The sequence below is a fragment of the Pyxicephalus adspersus genome, chromosome 9, assembly GCF_032062135.1.
Source record: "Pyxicephalus adspersus chromosome 9, UCB_Pads_2.0, whole genome shotgun sequence".
NCBI classification, from domain to species: Eukaryota; Metazoa; Chordata; class Amphibia; order Anura; family Pyxicephalidae; genus Pyxicephalus; species Pyxicephalus adspersus.
Genome location: NC_092866.1, coordinates 36340019 through 36363938, shown reverse-complemented (window position 1 = coordinate 36363938; position 23920 = coordinate 36340019). Strand labels below are relative to the sequence as shown.

At 37.3% G+C, this 23920-nt stretch overlaps 1 protein-coding gene across 4 annotated transcripts in view; it reads left to right on the top strand.

Annotated features, from left to right (window-relative positions):
* The window catches only part of LOC140337655 (solute carrier family 22 member 6-A-like), a 37694-nt gene extending 14459 nt beyond the window's left edge, over positions 1-23235 (top strand). For 3 of the 4 annotated variants that reach the window (XM_072421422.1, XM_072421421.1, XM_072421424.1), the window contains 5 exons: positions 325-440; positions 1121-1335; positions 1411-1519; positions 20752-20955; positions 21501-23235. In XM_072421422.1, the coding sequence (XP_072277523.1) occupies positions 325-440; positions 1121-1335; positions 1411-1519; positions 20752-20955; positions 21501-21585 (729 nt within the window). In that variant the 3' untranslated portion in view covers positions 21586-23235. The other variant, XM_072421423.1, reaches the window with a different exon arrangement.
* Positions 23236-23920: the final 685 nt, after the last annotated feature.

The following is a 23920-nucleotide window of genomic DNA, read 5'->3' as shown; positions in this document are numbered from 1 at the left end:
ACACATAAATCAGCCAAAATTGAGAGGTTCCAACTCTCTCTCACTGTAATAACAAAGTATCTCTGTCTGTAGCATAGTTCTCTTCTCAATGACAGGGGAAAAAATGGACCCAAACCAGAAACCTAAAACTTATGGGAAACATACTCTAATATGTTTTTTGACTGTATTATACTCTTTGCCTACAGACTATTTCCTTGCAGTAGTAAATGTTAATGCTCTAAAGTCTTCCTTTTTTGAATTTCCATCCATTAAAACCTAAAATGTATTATGTAACTTTTTTTTAATAAATATACCCTTATGCTCCTATTTTTATTTTCACAATAGACATTAAAAGCTGATATGATGAAAGAGGTGGCTTGTGGGAATTCATCTTATACAGTGTTTGATTTGGTCCGAAGCAGTACTGTGCGCAGAATATCCTTTGCTGTGAGCTTTGTGTGGTAAGAAGAAGCACTCTTCTACTACATTTGCACATTTGAAATTAGTTATTAAGAAGGAGGAGGTGAACTGAAATTCTTTGGAGCTTGTCTAGCTTTTGACAGGCACAAAATGGCAATTCTAGTATTTAGAATGGGCTGTATGACAAATCCTTGTGTGTTGTGGCGACCTTCCTTGGTTGCTCACTTCTCAAGAAACCCTTGATGAAATCAAGTTGAATGGGGACTTTGGGGATTTTGGGATTGTCAGATACCCATGTCCCTCACTAAATATATGAACATCTTACCAGTTCAGAGGGGAAACCGTTATCATTTCTGGAAGTGTTAAATAGCAAACAGTCTTATAGAGGCTGGGACTAGAACAAAGGGAAGGAAGAAGATGTGGGCCACTAGTGAGGTGAATATAATATGTATGTATATATATATATATATATATATATATATATATATATATATATATATAACCAGGACTGAAATCATTCACAGTATTAGGCACATGTAGAAAATTAAGTGTACCAATAACCCTATTTATTAGCAAAAACACATTCAACAAATAAACAGATACATTTCTATAAAAAATTAACTAAAAAATTGACCATCACAAATTAAATGATAACATTCTGGATTTTCTTGTTTGGTCTTTACTGTTCGTACCATATTGTACCTTTCTGTACTTTTACCAGGTTCTCCACTAGTTTTGCCTATTATGGCTTAGCAATGGACCTACAAAAATTTGGAGTCAGCATCTACCTTATCCAGGTTATCTTTGGGGCTGTCGATTTTCCAGCCAAGCTAGTTTCTACCACATGCATGATCTACATTGGCCGAAGAGTCACACAGTTCTTTTCTCTTTTCCTTGGAGGACTGGCAATTTTAGCTAACATCTTCGTACCAACTGGTAATCCAAAAGACCATCATGGTATTAGTACATAATGAAATAACTACAAAAATTAATGATTATTTGTCTTTTTAGAGCTGCAGACACTGAGGACCAGTCTAGCAGTGTTTGGAAAAGGCTGTTTGGCTGCTTCATTTAGTTGTGTTTTTCTTTATACCACTGAACTCTATCCTACAGTAATCAGGTAGGCACAATCATGTATGGTCATGGTGTGAACAATATTTTACCATTCTGAAGGCTTTTTTCTGAAAGGTTGATGATTTTAGGGTTGGCTATAGGTAATAGATGATTTTAGGGTTGGCTGTTTTTTTTATAAACTTTATTTGTAGAAACAGATAATTATACTAAAACATTTGAAAAACAACAAGGCACATATTACAAAAGTACTCAAATATATGAGTGAGTAATGAGTAGTAAATACAAAATAACAGCATATGAGAAAAGGAACACAATACAACGTTGTCTACCGGTTACGAATCTCAAGCACAATCATATATCTATAATAGAACCTGTCTATCTGTTACATTTATCCTTCATTTTCCATTTCTTTCCCGTTTCATTTTCATTTTTTTTTTTACAAGTTGGTACCAACAAAAATAGAAATATTAGTATAATTATGTTGCAGAAGAAAAACAAAAACAAAAAGGGGGAAGGGGGGGGGGCAATCTTAGAAAAAGAAACAATACTTCTTATATAAGCTTATCTACTGGAATGTTCACTTATCGTTATATATTAACTGTCGCCAAAACGTATTTATCCCATCCCATGGCAGAACATATTATATCAAGGAAAACGGATGTTATGCCATGTAGAATTACAATGTCTATGTAATATTTGGTGTAGTTCCAATGGATCCAGAGTAACATCTATATAATCAAACCATTTGTCAAAAAATTTCATGACTGCGTTATCATCTGACTCGTCTGCCTCTAGTAACTCATTATAAAACAGCGTTCTCATACAGTTAAAAACTATGTCTAGATTAGGGGGTTGAACTTTGCGTCAATTGCGTCAATATGGCTCGTCCAGCTGCCAGAAGACACAGGGAAATCAATTGACGTGAATAACACTGTCCCAGAAGTATTTTAACAATGTAGAATCCCAATAACAATGTTTAAGCATAGTCGGGGATATACCACGTTTCTGGCATTGGGTGTTCCTTACTTGATCCGTTGATGAGCGTGGTACTATAGGCCTTTACACTTTATGGGCTCTGTGGAAAATCCTAAACTGGGTTTCTCTCCAGTTTTTGTTGGGTGTTGCCTTTCGGATCTTAAGATAGCCCTGCACTAGTTTGTCTGGTAAAACCACGATATTGAAATCTCTCTGCCAGGCACGTACATTTGAGTCTACTAGCTGCTTAAGATATATGGCTTGCAATCGTAAATGTAGCGACTCTATGGACGGCAGTGTCGTAGTTACTAAATTATCAAACGTACTGTATCTCGATCAATTATCTTTGCAGGGTTGTATATACATGACACAGAAATTTAAAAATTGAAAATAATATAAGGGGTGAGCCTCCTGAGCGGTCAGCTTATAACGACGTCTTATATTTTGCATTGTAATGGGTCTTGAAAGATATATCTTATACTGCCCATTGGCGGTGGACCTGGTGCTCCGTACCTTGCAGAAATAAAGGATTTCCTGTAATCTGTAAATAATTAAAAATAGAACAGGGTAGATCGAGCTTCGGCCTGATCTCACGCCAGGTAAGTACGGTATCCCGTACCAATACGTTGTGTTTCAAGGGCACTGGTAATTGTGAGGGGCTACAATGCAAAAGTGCTGTCAAACGCCATGGGTATACCAAAGCTTGTTCCAAAATTGTGGGGACATCTTGTGCTGGATTGGACGTGAATAATAGAATATCGTCCGCAAAAATTGCGGCCTTAAGAGTAGCATTATAGATCTCAATACCGTTTAACAAAGTTCTGGTGTTAACATAGCAGATTAGTGGTTCAATTGCTATTGTGAGATTGCCCGCAGCAAGGAGGGGTGTTTCAAAGCAGGAAACAGGGCCAGCAGGTTTTAAGCGCACCAAGGGTTTATTTCACTTCACTATTCTACACAAAACAGGCAAAATAAAACAAACAGCAAAACAAAACCTGGCCACTTGGCCACTAACTCACTGTTAGTTCCCTTAACTAGCAGTCCAGCCCACCTAGTGTTGTTCAGGGTTCCAAGGCCCTAACCATTTTGCAATGGTTTGTGTCTTTACTCACAGTTCCCAGTTCACCTTGGACCTCCTCCCAGCTCAGCAGCCAAGACAGAGCCACAGGAAAAAGCAGGCTGGGAGTTTATATCCCCAGCCTAATTTCCAGGATGAATTTCAGGTGAGACAGGTACACCTGATCATACCCAGGCCTCTTTAACTCCCCCACCTGGCCAGGAAGCCTAGTACTTCAAACCCCACCTTCAGGTTAAAAGAAAAACTAACTAAACAGAAAAATACTCTGCGTATAACCTGTATCTGGGGCAAATGTACCTGTCATCCTGGACGAAACCCTGTGATTTATCTGGCCAGCTGTTACACTATGTTGAACAAAAGTGGGGATAAGGGGTAACCTTGTCTCATGCCCCGCTCAAGTGAAGATTTTTTGCTGAGTCTGAAACAGCCAAGGAACATGCGCGTTATCGAACGCTTTCTCGGCGTTGTTGCTTATAATAGCCAAACCATACGTAGGGCGTTGCATATTTGAGGAAAAGCATATTTGAGGACCATTAAAACTCTGCTTATATTGGTCACTGCCGATCTGCCTCTGATAAATCCTACCTGTGTAGGAGAAATCAGAGCTGGTAAAAATTGTGCTAGCCTATTTGCTATTATGGAGAAAGCAGTTTGGCGTCTATATTGATTAAAGATATCGGATGAAATGAGTCCAGTTGTCTAGGGTCCTTTCCTGGCTTTGGCAAAACTTTTATATGCCATTTATCCGACCAGGCATCAAATCGTGACTTAGCAGCCAGCCAGGCGTCTTTATTCAGCCTAGAGGGGTCATCTGAAAAAATACCTTGTGCATGCGATTGGATTTAAGCTCCGCCTGAAATGCTGAGTCCTTACTGAGGTAGGAAGGAAATCTCCACAACTAAGAGTTACCTCGTGGTTGTGTCTCTCGCAGAGACACAATCACCGGCGCATGATCGGAAATTACCATTGTAGAAATTTCAGATTTACATAATAAGTGAAGAGAGAGTCAGTACAGAATACACAGTCTATTCTAGATTGCGAACCATGGGCAGGAGAGAAAAAGCTCTACTCCTTGTCAAATGGGTATTGATAGCGCCAACAATCTATTAAATACACAGCCTTTGTGAATTCCTTGAGCAAAGTAACAGGACATAAAGGTCTTTGTAAATTTGTAGAGACTGTTGGGGAATAGCCGAGTTGTACTTATTATTAGGTATTAGGTATTAGGGGTCCTATCTTCAACAGTATTCATCACAGTATTAAAGTCACCTCTGACTAGTTTGTACACCAAAGGATCCTTCCGGTTTGGTCACAAGTAGAGGTTAGAACCTCACATGCCAAATTTTTACTGAGCAATATGAGTACCAGCCCTCCTACCAACAGCTGGGGAACCCAGCACTGTGCCAGCCCATTGTTTTCTCATTCTAGGAAAGTCCACCGCAGGCAAATGGGTTTCCTGTAATATTGCTATGTCCGCCTTGAGACGTTATAAAATGTCTCAGCACGGACATCCTTTTGTTTGGGGACTTGAGACCCTTAATGTTCCATGTTATTATGCGTGTCATAACAATCTAACTGAAAACATCAACCACAGCTCGCTCATTGTTTGGCTTGTGATACCAGTGGCTCTTTGATCAAGAGGAGTTGGAAAACACAAGAGTTTGAAAACAAAATGAGTTAAATCCTTATAGTAACCACAAACTGTAAGTAACCTTTTATAACTCCTAGTAAACAAAAATTGTAACTGGGAAAATGAATGGTAGCAAGGTGGAAGGTTTGGTTCAGTGCACATTCAGTCTGCCACATGTATGCACAAATAGAGAAACAGCTCCTAGGCGGATACTGCTGTGACAGATGTGAGCAAATCGCCTTTCTGGTATCTCGCATTGGAGAGCTAGAGAAGCGCATTGCAACACTGAAATCACTGGATCACCTTGAGAGGGGTCCTCTGTTCAGTGAGCAGGCAGTAAATGGCTTAGATATGGAGGGTGGAGAGGTTAGTCAGGATTAACATGTAGGGAGTTGGTTTAATGTAACTAGAGGGAGTGGTAGGGGCACCCAGAAAAAGAAGGCCAGCCCTGTGTTTGAGCACCCCAACATGTTTGCAAAGTTATGGGAAAATGTGCAGGTGGCAGACCAGTGGTGGCAACTCTAGCTGCTACCCCTAACAGCCGGGAGAGCAGCACATCTAGTAGTGGTGGGGAGGGAAATGCAGGAAGGAAAAGACAATTGGTTGTTATAGAGGATTCTATGATCAGGAGGACGGATAGATTAGTTTGTCGCCCCAGATCCCTTTAACCGAATGGTTTGCTTTCTCCCTGGTGCCAGGGTTTGGCATGCGGTGGACTAAGTGGACAAACTACTGGGAGGGGCTGGACAGGACCCAGCTGTCTTGGTCCATGTTGGAACCAATGACAATATAGATGGAAGATGGAGGATCCTTAAAAATCAGTTTAGGTTTCAAGCTGAAGAAAAGGACCCCCAAGGTTATGTTCTCTGGAATATGGCCTGTGCCATGCGCAACACAGGAAAGGCAGAGGGCCCTTAGGCAGCTAAACGGATGGCTTAAGTCCTGGTGTAAAAGGGAAGGGTTTGGGTTCATAGAGCACTGGGCTGACTTTTCATTTTGGGTACAACCTGTATGCCAGAGACGGTTTGCACCTAAATGAAGGGGGGTCTGCTGTGCTGGGGTAAAGTTTTAGGGGAATGGTGGAGGGATATTTTAACTAAGACGGGGGGTAGGGCAGTTAAATATGGTGGCAGAAAGGTTAGTCAGGGGGCCAAACACTAGTGGAGGGTGGTTTGGGGATACTTGGGGGGAGGGTTTGGATAATTGTAAGGAGCTTCCCATGTTACAAACAAACATTGGATTGTGCAGTACTAATTGTATTAAAAAACAAAAGGATTTGGCAAACAGCAATGGTAAAAGAAGCAATGGTTTAAAGAGCCTGTTCACCAATGCTAGAAGTCTAGCAAACAATAGAGGAGTTAGAAGCATTATTGAATGAGGAGGTTTTGGACTTAGTTGGTATTGCTGAATCCTGGCTTTGTTCTTCCCATGACTGGGCTGTCAATATTCCTGGGTATACTCTCTTTCGTAAAGACAGAATCAAACAAATGGATGGTGGTGTCTGTCTGTATGTGAGAAGTGATCTAAAAGTGAATGTGAAAGAAAAAATTTCGGATGGAACATGCGATTAGCATTATGGGTGGAGTTGAATGTGGGGTTGAATAACACACAATTCATTATTGGAGTTTGCTATAGGCCCCCCAGTGCTAGTGAAGAAATAGAAAACAACTACTAGCACAGATAGAAAAAGCAGCAAAAAACGGGAATTGTTTTAATCATGGGAGATTTCAACTACCCTGACATCGACTGGAGTAATGGCACTACAGGAACAGCAAAAGGGAGAAAATTTATGAATTTATTACAAGATAATTTTATAGTACAGTTTATAGAAGCCCAAACTAAAAATGATACTCTGCCGGACCTAGTTCTTTCCAACAATGCAGAGCTCATAACAAATGTGCAAATAAAAGAGAATCTGGGTAGCAGTGACCATAATATGATATCATTTAATGTAAGCTGTAAATAGGAAGCAAAAACAGGAAAGATAAAAACATTTAATTTTAACAGAGCAAATTTTCCATTATTAAGGGCGGCTCTCTTTGACTTGGACTGGGAGACAATATTGTCCTCAAAGAACACAGAACAGAAATGGGAATGTTTCAAGTCTGTTCTCCAGAAGCAAACTGAAAATATATTCCAATGGGTACTAAGTGTAAGTGTTGTGGCTCACAGCTGATGTTAAAAAAGCCATAAGGGACACGAAAAGGGCATTCTTAAAATATAAAAATGAAGGATCACCTTCATCATATGAAACCTAAAAAGAATATAACAAAAGACGTAAAAAAGGAGATAAAATGTGCAACACTTCAAAATGAAAGACAGATTGCAAAGGAAAGTAAGGCAACCCCCCAAAAAATGTTAATACGTTAATGCAAATATATCAATATCAAAAAGATCAGATCTTAGCATGTAGGCCCCTTAAAGGATGTCGCTGGGTTGGTAACTGGGGATAAAGACAAGGCAGATTTACTAAACACTTTTTTTTACGCTGTGTAGGAAAATGGCAGAGCTTAAGTCCAAATTCATAATAGCAATGTCACTGCCTTAAATGAGTCACGATGGCCCAGAATTGATATGATAGAGAAAGGGAAGCTGGGAAAAATTAAGGTTGACAAAGCACCAGGACTTGATGGATTACATCCACGTGTCCTCAAAAAGCTGAGCTCTGTTATTTTAAAGCCATTATTTCTACTTTTTAGAGACTCTTTAGTCACTGGCAAGGTACCGATAAATTGGCGTAAGGCCAATGTGGTTTCTATCTTCAAAAAGGGAGAAAAATCATTACCAGGTAACTACAGACTCATTAGTTTAACATCCATAGTTGGAAAGGTCTTGGAGAGTTGGATAAAGTGCCACATAGAGGAGTTTCTACTAGAAAATATTATTATAAGTGATAGTCAGCATGGCTTCAAGAAAGACAGAGGTTGTCAAACAATTTTACTCTCTTTTTAGGAGGAAGTAAGTAAACAGATGGACAGTGGAATAGTAGTTGATAGAGTACTTGGACTTTGCTAAAGCATTTGACACTGTACCCCACAGACGGTTAATATACAAGTTAGCGTCGATATGTTTAGAAAAGTCAATCTGTAAATGGATAGAGAACTGGCTTAAAGATCGCATCCAGAGAGTTGTAAATAATGATTCATACTCTCAATGGTCCAAGGTTATTAGTTGTGTACCCCAGGGTTCAGTGTTGGGACCTTTACTGTTTAACATCTTTATAAATGATATAGAGTTTGGGATTAAAAGTACAATTTTGGTGTTTGCAGATGACACCAAACTATGTAGAATAGAATTATGTCCATGCAGAACGTCTATAATCTACAAGCAGGCCTGGATATACTGTTTAATTGGGCAGCCAAGAGGTAAATTACAGTTAATATAGATAAATGTAAAATTATGCACTTAGGAGCTAACAACATGCATGCTTCATACTGTTGAAGGGGAATACATTTGGGGGAGTCAGAAACGAAAAAGATTTTGGAGGTTCTGGTAGATCATAGACTAAATAACAGCATGCAAAGCCAAGCTGCAATATCTAAAGCTAGCAAAGTACTTTCTTGTATTAAAAGAGGAATGGACTGCAGGGATGGAGACATTATCCTGCCCCTTTTCAAAGCATTGGTCAGACCACATGTGGAATATGCAGTCCAGTTTTGGGCACCAGTTAAATTGGAGAGAGTGCAGAGAAGGTCAACTAATCTAATAAAAAGGAATGGAGGAGCTCAGCTATGAGGAGAGATTAGCTGAACTGAACATTATTCACTTTGAGATAATTACAAAGAACAAGAGGGCACTCTGGAGGAAAAGAAGTTTAAGCTCCAGATAAGGAAGGAATTCTTCACTGTGAGGTCTGTGAAAATGTGTAATGGGCTCCCTCAGGAACTAGTTTCAGAAACTACTATAGATTGCTTTAAGAAAAAGTTGGATGCTTTTCTAGAAGCACAGAATATAACTGGTATTAAGGCTTTAAAGTAACAATAACAGTGACTGTTGGTCTAGGGAACATCGGATTGCCTCATGGAATCAGGAACAAATTTTTTTTTCCCCTGTTGAAGCAAATTGTACCAGGGTATTTTCTGCCTTCCTCTGGACCAACTATGTCTTATAGGGTTTTATATCTGGGATATGTTTTTTTTCCCTAGTGGTTGAACTTGATGGACTTATGTCTTTTTGCAACCTAACCTTCTATGTAACTATGTAACATTATTACAATCATCCATTCAACAGTCCCAATGTTCAAACTGGCCTGAACCCAGTGGGAAAGACTCGTGAAAGTTCCAATAGCCATAGATTAACAGCCACCAGATTACACTCCGTTGTGGGCGGTTGATGACGCCAGGTAGAAGTGGCCATTTTTCTTCAAGGAAATCAGATAGCAACTTTCCAGTACAGCAGAAAAAAATCATTTCAAGATCGACAAAGGGAGATAGGACATTGGGTAATAAACGATAATAAAACTAAAAAAAAAAAAACAGTAGGTGTAGGTAACTTCTTTTTTTCTTCATGGAAACAAAACAGTCCAATAATAATTGGCTCTTTTTTAGTAGGTATATTAGGAATATTTTCCCTTATTAAGAATGTAAGTTGAATGTAAGGGGAAAGATGGTCCAGAAAGTGTAAGTGGACCTTCTATATTAGGAGAAAGCCTGCTTTAAACTCAACAAAATGTACCGTGCATCAAAATCTGGATTGCTTCATAGGCCATTGATGGTTTGTAGCACCAGTTTACAACAGAGCAAAAATCACACTGAATACAATAAATTAATTTGGATCCTCATTTCCCAAAATGAATCTGTTTTCTTCATCATCAATCACACAGTGATTTGCACCACTAGGTGTTGCTGCTGTTGTGTATGCATTCAGAAGCAATCCTGGCTGTCTGAAGACACAGTTTTACAATTTTAACACAAAGGAAATCTATTATTAATCTTCGGGTTTGTACATTTATTTAAATGTCTTGCAGGCAGGTGTTTCAGCAAATATTTAGTTTATATATTAATGTTTAATATTTATGTTTTATTTACGTTTCTGACCTGATATATGCACTGTGATTAATATAATTTTGTATTTAAATAAAAGGTAAAATGAAGACAACCTAACCTTATCATTTCTTTCAAAATATGTGGGTTTTTGAATGCGTGGTGGTAAACATTTGAAAATTGCATGATTTTATCATATAAATACAGCATGCTTGTAAATAAGTTTTCTATATTCTGTAGATGCCTCCGGTATTATAGGTGTGTGCAAACCTAGACTGTATGTGTCAACACCCTGCAATGTATTATATGAAAATCCCATTAACCTGAGCATCAAATGAATCAAAATAGAAAACCTATAATGACATTTCTAAAATATGTTTTTGGGCCATTAACAAGAAAATAACAGTAGGTGTTTTGAAAAGTGACCGTACCTTGTTCCCTATGTGCAGACAGCAGACACCAATCCACAAGGTCATCATATGTGATTTATGGGTTGCATAGTGCAGGATTAGTTGCACATATATACATGGATTTAAACAGGTTATTTCTAGGCTTGTTTCTGGGCTTGGTGTTTTTAGAAATGGAGCATGTACAAGGTGTTGGTGCTTGGTACTTAAATTGTTAGCTAAGTGACTCTGGTACAGCGCTCTGTAAGTACCCCATGTGCTGGCATTCTGGTGAACAGTCTCTGGTCCAGATGTAGAATGATACTTATGTTTCTTCTTGTAGTTTAAAACACAGAAGTGCCAAACAGAGCTCATAGATCTCTTAGACCAGGGGTGTCAAACTCAAATACACAGAGGGCCGAAATTAAAAACTTAGACCAAGTCGGGGGCCAAACTTAAAAATTATTGAAAAAATTGACGTTTATCTTTCTCATTAGATATAAAACATTTTCATATGGAAACGAAGAGGTTTTGCCTAATATTCAACCTGGAACAAGCCTATATTAGAGGAAGAGGCCTAGAATTTTTTTTTTTACATTTTAAACAAAAAAAAATGAAAATCAAAATGATCTATCAAGAATAAAAATGCTAAACATACATTTATATATATAATACCGAGTATGACACAGAAGTGACTGGAGCTAATGAAACTGAAAATGAATTGAATGGCAGATAATTGCACAGATATTGCCCTACAAGTCTATGGACAGGAAGATGCAGCTCACCTGTCAGAGGAGAATGACTGCTGCGCAAGAAACCCAGTACTGCTTACCTCACACTGCTCACCTCACACTGCCCTCCTCACACTGCCCTCCTCACACTGCTCACCTCACACTGCCCTGCTCACCCTGCTTACCTCACACTGCTCACCTCACACTGCCCACCTCACACTGCCCTCCTCACACTGCTCACCTCACACTGCCCTGCTCACCCTGCTTACCTCACACTGCCCACTTCACACTGCCCTCCCCACACTGCCCACCTCACACTGGCCTCCTCACACTGCTCACCTCACACTGCCCTCCTTGACACCCCTGTCCTAGACTGTAATTCATTCTGATTAGTGCACTAAGCTCTCTCACTTTTCCCAGTTCACAATTCATGAAATGACAGCCTGACTTTGATAATCTTATATGAGGAAGTGTTAATTAATTATCTCCTGTTGTCTGACTGTTGTGGACAATTGTAAAGATTTTCCAGGACCACCAGTGTCACAGTAATGGTACAAGTGACCACAAAGTATTTTGTAATATAACTGTAGTGGTAGAGATTAGTCATTAACATAAGAAAACAGCTCAATCCACTGTAAACTGAAGAAAACTGGTTCCCATTTAGTACGAATACATACTGTACTTGCTGTGTATTGTCCACCTAAAGATCTAAAAACATTGAGTTTACAGAAAATATAAACATAAGTTAATTATTTAAAAACCTAAAAGCAAGTCAAAGCTGATTTTTTAAAATGTAAAACCAAAAACTGTAGTGATGGTGAAGCTGGTGAAGTCAAAAGCTCTCTGCTGTCATTCTTTCTTTTGGAAAGATGATAGCTGAATGTTCTTTACCTGCCTTGAACTAAAAAGTGTCCCTTTTTCTGATTTCAGAAAGTAGAGAGATACGTGAGACATAAACTCCTGCAAATTAAAACACTGATGGGGGCTGCAGATTCGTTTCAGTTTTTTTTTTTTTTGCTTCTTCAAATCGAGCCAAGTCAAAGAGAGCCAACTCCTTTTTTTGGCTGGATGGAGGATAGCGTCACCTAGCCCTTTCCTTCCTGACCACATTTGTCCTGGTTCTCTTTCATTTATTGGATTTTAGTTCTTTCAGTCATGGTCATTTCAGACATTTAGGCATTACAACCATTTCCTATTCTCTGTACGCTATGTACAGCACCCTGCCAGATCCTGTTCAGTCATGAGTTGTCTGTATTGCAGGGAACAATGTTAACTCCATCAAGTGGATAATTGCAAGAACATTTGAAAAGTTTAGGTAGAGCTGTGCAGGACACTTCAGTTGTAAAAGAGAACCTGAAAGTGAGCAAGCTGATTGATTTTTTAATTCATAAAAGGAAAAGATTCTGTACGATTCTGGCATTCGAGTACAAGCTCAATTACTGATCTTGCTTTTAATATACATCGCTACCTGGTCAATATACCAAGGTCTCAATTGCCCTGAGGAAGGCCACAAGGGCGAAATGTGTCGGGAGAGATAATTAACAGGAAAATTACCTATATTGACTCACTTTACTGGGGTTGGTGTACATTATAACCAACCCGATGTAATGTATCTAGATTCATAATGTCAGGGTACTAAAACCTTATATGTGTGTATGTAATACATTTATTTTATTTTATTGAATATAAATAAAAGGTTTTAATCAATTTTGTAATAATATTGCCTTAAAGAGCCACTTTTTTTTTCATCCTCTCCTTATCTCAAACTGTTTAGGCTCAGCAACACTACCTAAGTAGTCATGAATCTTATCCCTTAGAAACTGATCACATACCAAACCTTATAAAAAGAAAAGGTATCAAGATAAGTGAAAAGTTAACAATAACAAAAAATACTTTTTGAGTGATTTTAAACTAATTTTCCAATATTACTCATGCCATGATCTGGGATTTTCACTGTTAAATAATATAGGACACAGGGACCCTTTTATATTAAAAAAAAGTTGTCACAGATCCCCGCAGGTTCAGGTCACCTGTGCCTCCTTCTTGCTCACCCTCCTTGCAGTCCCCTGCTGCCAGCATCATCTCTGCCTCTGGATTCAACACTCTGCATACTTCCTGTTCCAAGTCAGGTGATTCTCTGTCAGCTGCTCCCTTGCCTCAGAGAACCAGAGTATTCCCCAGACGCACTACCTCTGCTGGCAAACATCTGAATAACAACTGAGAATATCTCAGCAACAGCACTCCCTCTGCTGGTGGGATTGATGTCTGCGGCTCACTTGATCCATGCCCATCACCTGACATTCCCTTCCTAAGAAAGTGACCTGGCAACAGGAAGTTTCCTAAACTAGGAGTTCATTTGAGTTCCTTCCAGGTCCCTTTTGTTTGTTTCTCCTGTTGCAGATTCCTTGTGTACTGACCCCGGCTTGTTTCCTGACCATTCTTGTTCACTGCCTGCCCTGACCTCTTGCCTGTTTCCTGACCAACTCTGTTCACTGCCTGTCTTGACCTTTTTGCTCGTCTGACTACTCTCTTGGATATCCCTTTTACACTACATTTTGGTTCCAGCTTTTTAGCAGTCACCTGCCTTGGGGGGCACGCAACCTGGCAGTAGCTTGCCGCTCAACATCCTCACCTCTAGAGGCTCTGGAGAAGACCAAGCTACTGCTTAGACCCTGCACCCCGTGAATGTCTCCACCCACAGGGTTGGTGACACAGTGGGTCCACCACTTGACCTTGTGGAGCCGTGACAAAGGTGATCAGGCAAAACAACACCATCATTTTCTTTATCTTTTTTTTTAATGCCTTTTTATAATGCCACAATAATGAAAAAGTAAACAGTTTTTTATATTGTTCATCGATAACTGATGTCTTGTAATTGTCCTAAACTGGCGATCAGAAACCTAATTTTCTTTAATTGAATACTGATCTCCACTTTTTCACTCCACCCTTTTTAAAGAGGAGATACAAACCCATTGACTTACATTGCATCTGCTGTTTGACACAAATTTAAAGACAATATCACAGACAGAGCAGCAACTTACCGGATATGTCTAAAGACACATAAATTACCATTTAGGTGTTTAACACAAACACCATTGATCCCTATTGTAGCATATATTTATATAAAACACTACAAGTAGTCCCCAGGTTACATACAAGATAGAGACTGTAGGTTTGTTCTTAAGTTTAATTTGCATGTAAGTCGGAACAGGTACATTATTTTAATAAATAAATATTATTAGGCAGCATGGTGTCAGTTACTGTATAAAATCCTCACTGTGAGTTTATCACAAACAAATCAAACAAAAAAAACTTTATGGAGCTTAGACATTCATTAACTTCTGGAGCAAGCTGTGCTTTGATATGCAAAAAGAAACAACTGCAGAGTTTGTTTTGGTCATTAAAGAGTTACAAGATGCTACAGATCAGCTCAGTTCTTAAGATCACCCACAACCTCAGCTGTGTTTAGCAAAAGATTTCTTCTGCAATTCATGCAAACTCCCCCCTCCCCCCATAAAGCCTCCTTCCTGCACATGAGCAAGCAGGGAAGCCCCGTTCGTATCTAGGAATCGTCCGCATGTTGGATGTCCTTAACTCGAGGACTACCTGTATTTCATTTTTCATAGTGTCCTATTTATTAAAGGTATGCCATATTTATCTGTATATAAATGTCTAAGAAACTTTAAGGTAAGAAAAAAAGGTGATTGTTAGCAATACTTTCCTTAGTTAGATAGGTGCTTGTCTGGTAGAAAACAATGTTATTGTAATTGCAAGTTCTTTCTTAGTTCCCCTGCAGAGAAAATCACAAATGGTATTTTTAACCAGCTGTGCTGCATTTCTTACTGTCAAAAAACAGTTATGCAGTTTTATTAGAATCCTTATGCATATCCTAGCAAATGAATACATAATAAATGTAACAAACAAGGAAAAAGGGGGTGCAGTGTTCCTCCACATACTTATTAAGATATAACATCATCAGCCAAATGTAAAACAGCCAAGGTTCATTGTGTAAAAGGTTTTCATAGCAGCAGAATTCAGATGAGAAATAGAACAGTTTTATTAAAAGAATGCATTATGCTCTGCTGCATATTTACCCAAGCTTTTAATTCCAAATGTCCTGTATGATTCTGCTCAGCTGTACTACTATAATGCCCAATGGGTTTGTAGCTCAGCATCTCTCCATCTACTGTATCCCAGCTGACAATGATCTCTTCCCTAGAGAGTCACTCCAGACATCTGTGTGGTTGTAGCAGTCTTCCAGACTTCCTCAATCTCCAGGATTTGCGCTTGTCCTTTAGAGATTTCATCCCATACTGTATCCAATATAAATGTTTATTAAAAAAAAACAGTTTGATTTTTATTATCAAGCTATGCGCCAAATATTATCAGGTAGTGCCACTGATTTGCTGCTGATGATCTTGTATTTCACACTTTTTAATAATTTTTTGCAAGATAGTCAAGAAAGTAAGATGGAAGTCAATAGGGGTAAGAAAGGCATAAATAAATAAAAGGCACATTTGTTTTGCATTATTAGTATTAGTATATCACATTTCTAAAATGACTCTAATCTACCAAAGGAAATTAAAGGGACTCTAACACTGTAATCTAAGGGACTAACACAGATGTAATCTATTTTCATCCCTTTTCATCTTTTACTATGCATATTCATATCTGCTATGGGTTTTCCTCAAATATCATATTCAGTTTTTCCCATCCATATCACACGGTTTAGTCTTCTAAGTAGTTGGCTTCTTATATAAGAAGATTCTCATAGATGTTCTGTAACCCTTAATTTGTCTCTATTGTCTTAGCTTCCTTTTAAATATTCTTCTCTTCTATTTCATCTGTCCACCTCTGCTATTAGCACCCAAAGTACATGCTGCATACATAACAATAAGTTTGGTAACAGTTCCATGAATCTGAATTTCTGTGACAAAATCCTTAATCTCCTAAATGTCTACAATGAATAATTTTATCTCTCTTCATCTACTTTCCTACAGATGATTGTTGTGTATATTTATAGTGAAACCTAGGTAGCAAAATTATTTTTACTCTTTCATAGTTATTCTCTTTAGAGTATATCCTTGACATATTGCTTCTATTTGCTGTTTCTTTTTTGTTTTGTTTTGTCGTTGCATTATAATGTATTTTGCCATGTTTTAAATTTGCGCTCTACCTGGCTTTCTGATTATCTCACTATTTGGTGCAGCTTTACTTAGTGCGTCCTATTTGTACCACATATCAGCTTATCATGGACATATACTCATTATTAGCTCACATTCTGAAATTTCTGGCCCGCTGGTCTTCCGATGTGTGATGTCTGCAGTCTGCCTAATTCCCAGGCTTTCCGTCACAGTGCACAATCGACTCCTGAGGTTGAATGACAAAGTCATCTCCTCTCTTTGTCCATTTTTAGGATGGAAAGTGAACCTGATAGCTCCAATAGGCATGCCTCTTAATCTACAAAAGGGAATTTATTTACAGATTAGCATAATAAAATATTATGGCGCATTTGTCAAATGGAACTATACTTTACATATGAATAAACTGCCACCAGGAAGGTACATTATTGCAGAAGGTGTACAGAAAAAAAAATTTACATGCCTGATCACATTTTTTTTGCACTTACCTGTCTGCCTCTTTGTGGGCACCATCATTTTTACTCCCCCCAGGTGTCAGATCTTTAGCCATCTTTAGGGAATGGGAGTTCATTCAGTCCTGGAAACTCTGGGGGATGCCGGGATACCAAGCATACTCCAGCATCCTACACTGAGCCGCACATGTGCAAATTAGTTATTGACAAGTTAACTGGCACATGCACTCTGCTATTTTTTTAGATTGTAAAGGAGACAAGGACAAGAAAAAGGCTTTTCAATTGAGGGCTATATTACAGATGGTGCAGATACTCCTAAATTTCTGTCAGGTATCAAATTGTTTTTACTCAAAATCGAAAGTCCTATTATAGTGTTCACCAGAGAGAAAATAGGGTGGGCTGAGGAATTTAAATCTTTGTAAAGAATTTAAATTCAAAGGAATGATTCTTTTCTCATTGCTTTGTAATGAGTAGTGCATTGTTGTTGGAAAAATATATATTTTTTTCTTATAGTTAAACAGTTGTTTTAATAGGTTACCATGATAGGTGCTGTACGTTGACCTTTTACATGAGGTTTATAGTGATATTTTGAAGTGATGTAATGCTTGGGCCAAGCCTGCTTGCTTTTCAAGGAGCCAGCTAATCTAGATTACACACTGGTTTACACACAAAAATGGTATTCACAGATATGCTAACTCAAGAACTCATGAGCAGAACACATTGGTGATTGTGAGTTGTGATTGTGGAGAGCAGCATTTTCCTACACATAGCAGAGCAGAAGGTACTGCATTCATTTTGTTTAGTTTATAGTGCCAAAAAAATAGAATATTATTTCAAGACTGATGGCAAACATAATGCCAAATATGCCAAGTGACCATTTATATCTGACAAAATTGGAGAAAGCCTTTTTCCAAAGGGAAGGTATACAGTCTTTGCATAAAAATGCTTATAATTCTATGTTTGGTATTTGTAAGAGCTTTGTTTATTTTGTTTATTTTTGGTAAGGTAAACATGAAATAATGTATATAAATTAAATTTATACAGCCAACAGATGCAGCTCTAGGCTACTGTTCACATGATTACCAGGCCAGACCAGACCCTTAACTATATACATACATACACCAAAAAAAATCTTATCAATATATATTTACATACACATTTTAGGTAACATATGTCTATAACAGAACATTTTAGAATTACCTTGTAGTAACAGATTATTTGTACAATTAAGATGCTGTGCACGTTTAAATCAATAAATGTAATATATGTAAAACAGCAGTTTAGCAATGTATAATATATATATATATATATATATATAATAGAATATGCTACCACTAATCAACACATCCCTAAATACAAACAATATCTTTGGGTGATAGGTCATTGTTAGATCTGTGGAGCTGAGCACTGAAGGCACCTCTGATGCATACAGTATATCCTAAGCAGAAAACAACAACAATTTTGTAGCCTGACCCTTTTTTACCCCTGTGAGCCTTAGTTGGTTGGTGCCAGGTGCAAGGTGCCAGCCACCGGGAGTCGTGCAGGATCATTCAGACCTCAAACAAGTCTGCAACTATCCCATAATCATCACTTGTTCCAGATAAAAATAGTTAGGTACAGTCATTAAGAGCTTTGACTGCCTTTTCGGTGAACAGTGCTGCAAACGTTCAACTTACTGTTTTTATTTTACTGTTGGTGTTTATGCTGCTTGTGGGTTCTGAATAAATGAACAAGTGATAATTTATTAACAGCATATAATAACTTATTTAAGACCTTTGAGTGTAGTAACTTCTTGATATATACACATTATACATTTAAAATACATTAAATAAACATATCTCTCCTCTGGCAGGCTTCATCTTCAACAATTAAGAGATTGCTCTAATTCACAGCAGAATGCACATATTCCGGTATTCCCCAGTTTTCTGAGGCTCACAGATCATTTTGTCTTTTCTTAGAAGCCTTCAGAATGTCCTTCCTAAGACAACAGTTCTTCTAAAAAGAAAACCAGATAAAAGGTCCAAGAAGTTCTTGATATTATTGAGAATTGCTTATTGGTATCTACTATCATTCAGTTTCATGTTTTTTAATGTACAAACATGTATGAGAATGGATGAGAGTTTGTACAGATCCTGCTGACTGTAAATATCATACAGTAAATAAAAGCAGTGGGGAACTTGGTGGGCCACCAATGTTAATGCAGGCAATGGTGAGTTGGAAAATTTCAACCAGTATGCTATAGATTCTTAATCATATGGTAGATGTAAACCGTTGCTATACCACCACATTATCTACAGAAGGTTATTGATAATGCTGCTGTTTGAAAAAGGAATCTTCTAAAGATATAAAAATATAATAATTAAATTTGGGTAAAAAAAAAAAAATTCTAATAATTCTAAGATATCAGAAGTCAAAGATAATTTCATAAACTAAAGAGATAATATCTCACAGCTTAATGAGCTGATAGGCTGGATTTACTGAAGTTCTTCTCTAATGGAAAATACAGACTGTCATAGGTGAACCGTGGTCATCCAACAAACCGGGAATTGAAGTTGTAACAAATCACTTTTCTCATTGCAGGTGCATGCACATGACTGTAATTGCTTTGAGAATCTTCACATACTAAATTCATTAAATGGGCCTGATTTATTTATGTTAACCAAGACTGGAGGATAGACTATTTTGGGAACCTGGGTGTTCCATCAAACATGGAATAGATTTCCTAGAAATCATTTCATTATAGCAAATGTTTTAAATCCTGGACCAGCTTCATTCCAGGTTTGCTGGTTTTCACACAATAGTCTATCCTATCCAGTATTGGAGAACTTTAAAAAATCAGGTCCAATGTGTGAAAATGATCAAATCCTGCAGTAAATCAGCTTCAAATTGCTTTGATAAATATTGAACACCTATTACCCCTTCTTCCAAAACATACCCTTCACCTATTACTTAACACTGAACCCCTAACATGTAACTTCTACCCTAACCTGTTAAGTATAGTATATGATTGGTTATTAGTATTTTGGTGATGAGCTACAGTACCCACAATACTGAAAGCATGTGTTAAGAAAGAACCAGGCAAGAGAAGGAAAAGATTAAGAAACTGGCAATCAAAAGGGACTTAGCTACAGGGATGATAATTGAAAAAAGATGAATGTATGGAGATTAGAAGTGGACGTGGTGATAACCAATCTTTGTGTTATCTTTTATTAAAAATCAAGTGTATTTTATGCAATATTTATAATTTGTTAAATTGTTTTGGGCCTAAATTTCTTCATACACCTGCACACATTTAAGGGCCTTTAAATTATTTTTTTTACCTCTGTGTCTGTAGGACATGTGTAAAAAATATTTTCAAAGTTTACAATACAGGCACTATGTTTTTCCCAGCCCACTGTTATAAGTGTGAAGTGGATGTTTGTAAACTGTTAAAAACCAATGAAACCTAACTTTAGAGCCTTTTCTCCCTTATGTTCTTTGAGGATCCTAGATAAATAATATTTTTGCATTTAAACAAACTAGAGAGATGGGGGAGAACTTGTTTTACAACAATTTAATGCTTGTTGAAATAGGTTACTACTTTAATGTTCATGGTTTGGGCACAAACACACTGTAGAAATAAGATCTGTAAACCATATTTACATAGAACACAGCAAAGAAGTTATTTAGAACCTTTTGAAATATTAGTAAACAACAGCTATAGACTACACAATTCTTCAAAATACATACACTATGTTGTAAATTGTTAAATATATCTAAAGTTAATATACAAGTATATACTTGTATGTATTATTTATTTGATGAAATAGGTCAGCTTTTCTTTATGGTGAGCGGAACTTTTTTTGCTTAACCCATGTGTTATAATGTCACTTTACAAAATACTGATAAAATCATCCATTTCAGACAGAGTGGTCTTGGTTTGGGCAGTACCATGGCACGACTGGGTGGCATTGTGGCTCCTCTAGTGAAGATGCTGGGTGAATTCTATCCTTTCTTACCATTGCTCATATATGGAGGGGCACCTATTGTATCTGGACTACTAGTATATTTCTTACCTGAAACGGTTAACAAACCACTACCAGACACCATTGAAGAAGTGGAAGAAGGGTAAGTACATTATCCAGTCTTTCACCCAGTACATACAGTCTGAATTTAAGATATACCTAGGAAGGTAAAGGAAAAAGGGGCAAATAAAGTAGATATAAACTAGAAAAAAAATAGTCTGGAAATACCTAAACAAGGCAAAATCAACTTACTATTTTATTGAAAGGCGCAGATTTAAAAACACTGAAAATTACATATGAAAGGACAGTAATACTTGTTAAACCTTATATTACATTTTAGTGATTGGGTTTAAATATACTTTAAATTAAATTTATAAGGCACGATCAATGCAAAATTTAATTTTTTTTTAAATATTTATAATGTAATATTGTTATCAGGATTGATTAATAAAAATGACTGTAAACTGGGAAAAAATGTAGAATATTTAGTTCTAGTCTGCCACTTATTTTTACTTCTCAGGTCACCCCAGATAGACAAAAGATAGAAAAGAAAAATACTTAGAACCGTTAAGGGGTAATATAAGTCATATACTGAGACATCCTGTAACGTGTTTACTTTATGTTTTTTCATGTTTTTTGTTAATACAGGAACAAAGACTCAGTGAAAAAGGAGAAAAAGGAGATTGTGCCTCTGCAGACAGCAAAAACCAACCCTGTGCGTGAGGTTGTATGAAGCACAGTGTTATTAAAGACTGACAATCTCTAAGAACGCCTTGATTTACTTACCCTAGTTTTTAGGTGGGTTCATTGGAGCTAGTCAGCAAAGAACAGTGTAGGAAGACAGAGGAACCATGTGAAGTGGTGGGTCATTATGTCAAATGCATATACAGCCAGTTTTTACCAATGGAATTGCAAAATCATTTCTACACATTGGAAAAATCTTGGTAGCACAACTGGGTTAACCTGAGCCTTTATTCAAATCGACACATGCAGGATTTCTGTAATGCTTGTTGTAGTAATGATGTTATCACAGGTACAGAGCAATAGCTAGGAGCATGTCATCGCTCATAAGTCCTGAAATCCTCTTCAAGTTGTTCTTATGCCTATATCATGGATATGTCAGAAGCCTTTGCAGGCTCAGGATAAATATGCAGAGGCTCACGGATTGTGCTTGTTGGTCCAAGGGCATGCAGCTGAGGCCATGACCATGCTTGGGTCTTGGAGCAGCTGAATTAAACACACTAGTTGGTTTTAGTAATGTACACAGCATTGTCACAGTTTTCTCAAATAGCATAAGGAGAAAAAAAATGAAGGTCTGCTACTTTTCATGAGCTGTGTGAAGATTTGTAATTAATATAATCCATGCGTTGCACACATGGCTGCTTTTATGCAGACAGGGGACATCTGCTGCATAGAAAAAACAGACTGACATGCATGCCCAAAATGATGATGCACAATTGGTTTACTTTATCATATCCGTATTCTTCTTCCTTTCATGTGCATCGAAACTTCATTCTGTCATTTTATATATATATATATATATATATATATATATATATATATATACACAGTAAATTACCAATTAATATTACTCATGAAAGGGATACATAGAACTGTCCTATGGTTCTTCCGGGTAAATGTTTAAAATTATTTTATTACTCTATTACTGGATGTCAGGTTCTGGAACATATATAAAGACTGTAGGCATTATATCCAAAGAATTTAGAGCAATGAAAATGAAATGAACCCAATGCAATAGAATGAGCTGGCAGATAACTTAGAGCAATACAGTAGGAAGTGTCAGAGCAATATTTCAGCTTCATATATGTTTGACTGAACACATTGCTCTTGAACAACAGTCAGGTCTGAAGGCAGTCTGAGCCTCTGTATAGTTACTTCTAGGTGTAAAGTACATACAAGTCCTCCATAAAGGAAAATAGATATGGCAGGGAAGATTACATTTTAATGCTTACTAACACAGCATTTGCTCCTTTTCACCTTTGAGAGTTTTAGTAATCTATTGTCTCATTACAGGATTTTTTTATATTATGTCCAAGTTTAACAACCTTATTTACTGAAGAATTTCCAGTCATATGCATTCAAATACAGTAAAAACCAGTAATCAGAAGTGATTTTTAAGTCAAACCAGTACAATGCAGATTCTTATTGGTTGCTGTGGGTAAAGGCTCTTAGGATTTAAACCATCTGTGCTTTGAGATTGTGGGTGTACAGGCGATCAGATTACCAAATTGGCTGCAAACGGTCCTTGATCTTCAGAAGCATTTATGAAGGAATATACAAAGCTCAGCAATAAATGTTACAAGGATTTGCAATTATTTAACTCTGCAAGTGAAATAAACTGACCTCTGAATAAAATGTATAATTTTGGGTTCATTATTTATGGTATATTTCTCCCGTTTCTGCTAATTAGTGATTTTATAGGATTAATCAACCCTTGATTTCATTTGCCAGCACAATATTTGATTATTGCATCCTTTTTCACCATTTTGAATATTATACGTTTTTACTGATCAACACACACACACACACTGGGCCATGATACATATTAAGTTTCTCTTATAAATTTACAGCTTGTATCAAAATAATCTTGTAAGCCATTCAATTGACACTTCTACACCTCATAACTAACTGCTCTATATAACTATAACTAGAGATGGGATATAACATAAAACCTGCCTAAATTATGCATTACTGCCAAATACTACCAATAGGCTAACTGATGACACATGCCTCTGTGGAATGTATACTTGTTTTTAATAATCTGTATTTAATAGGGTAATTATTAAAAAATATATTTTGTTCAAAATGTGGAAAACCCTACCCTGCCGCCACATTAGGCCGGATAGTCGAGAGTCTACTGTACTGTCAATTAAAGACAGTGATTGGAATAGTTGTATGTACCATATGACAAATTGGCAGACACACATTTACATCTATGTATCTTTAAAGGGGTATAACACATGTTCACAAAATGTAATTAACACTAGTTTTCCCAGTCAATTAAAAAAAAAATCCAACACTTTTGTGTACGCTTTTTAGGTTTTGTC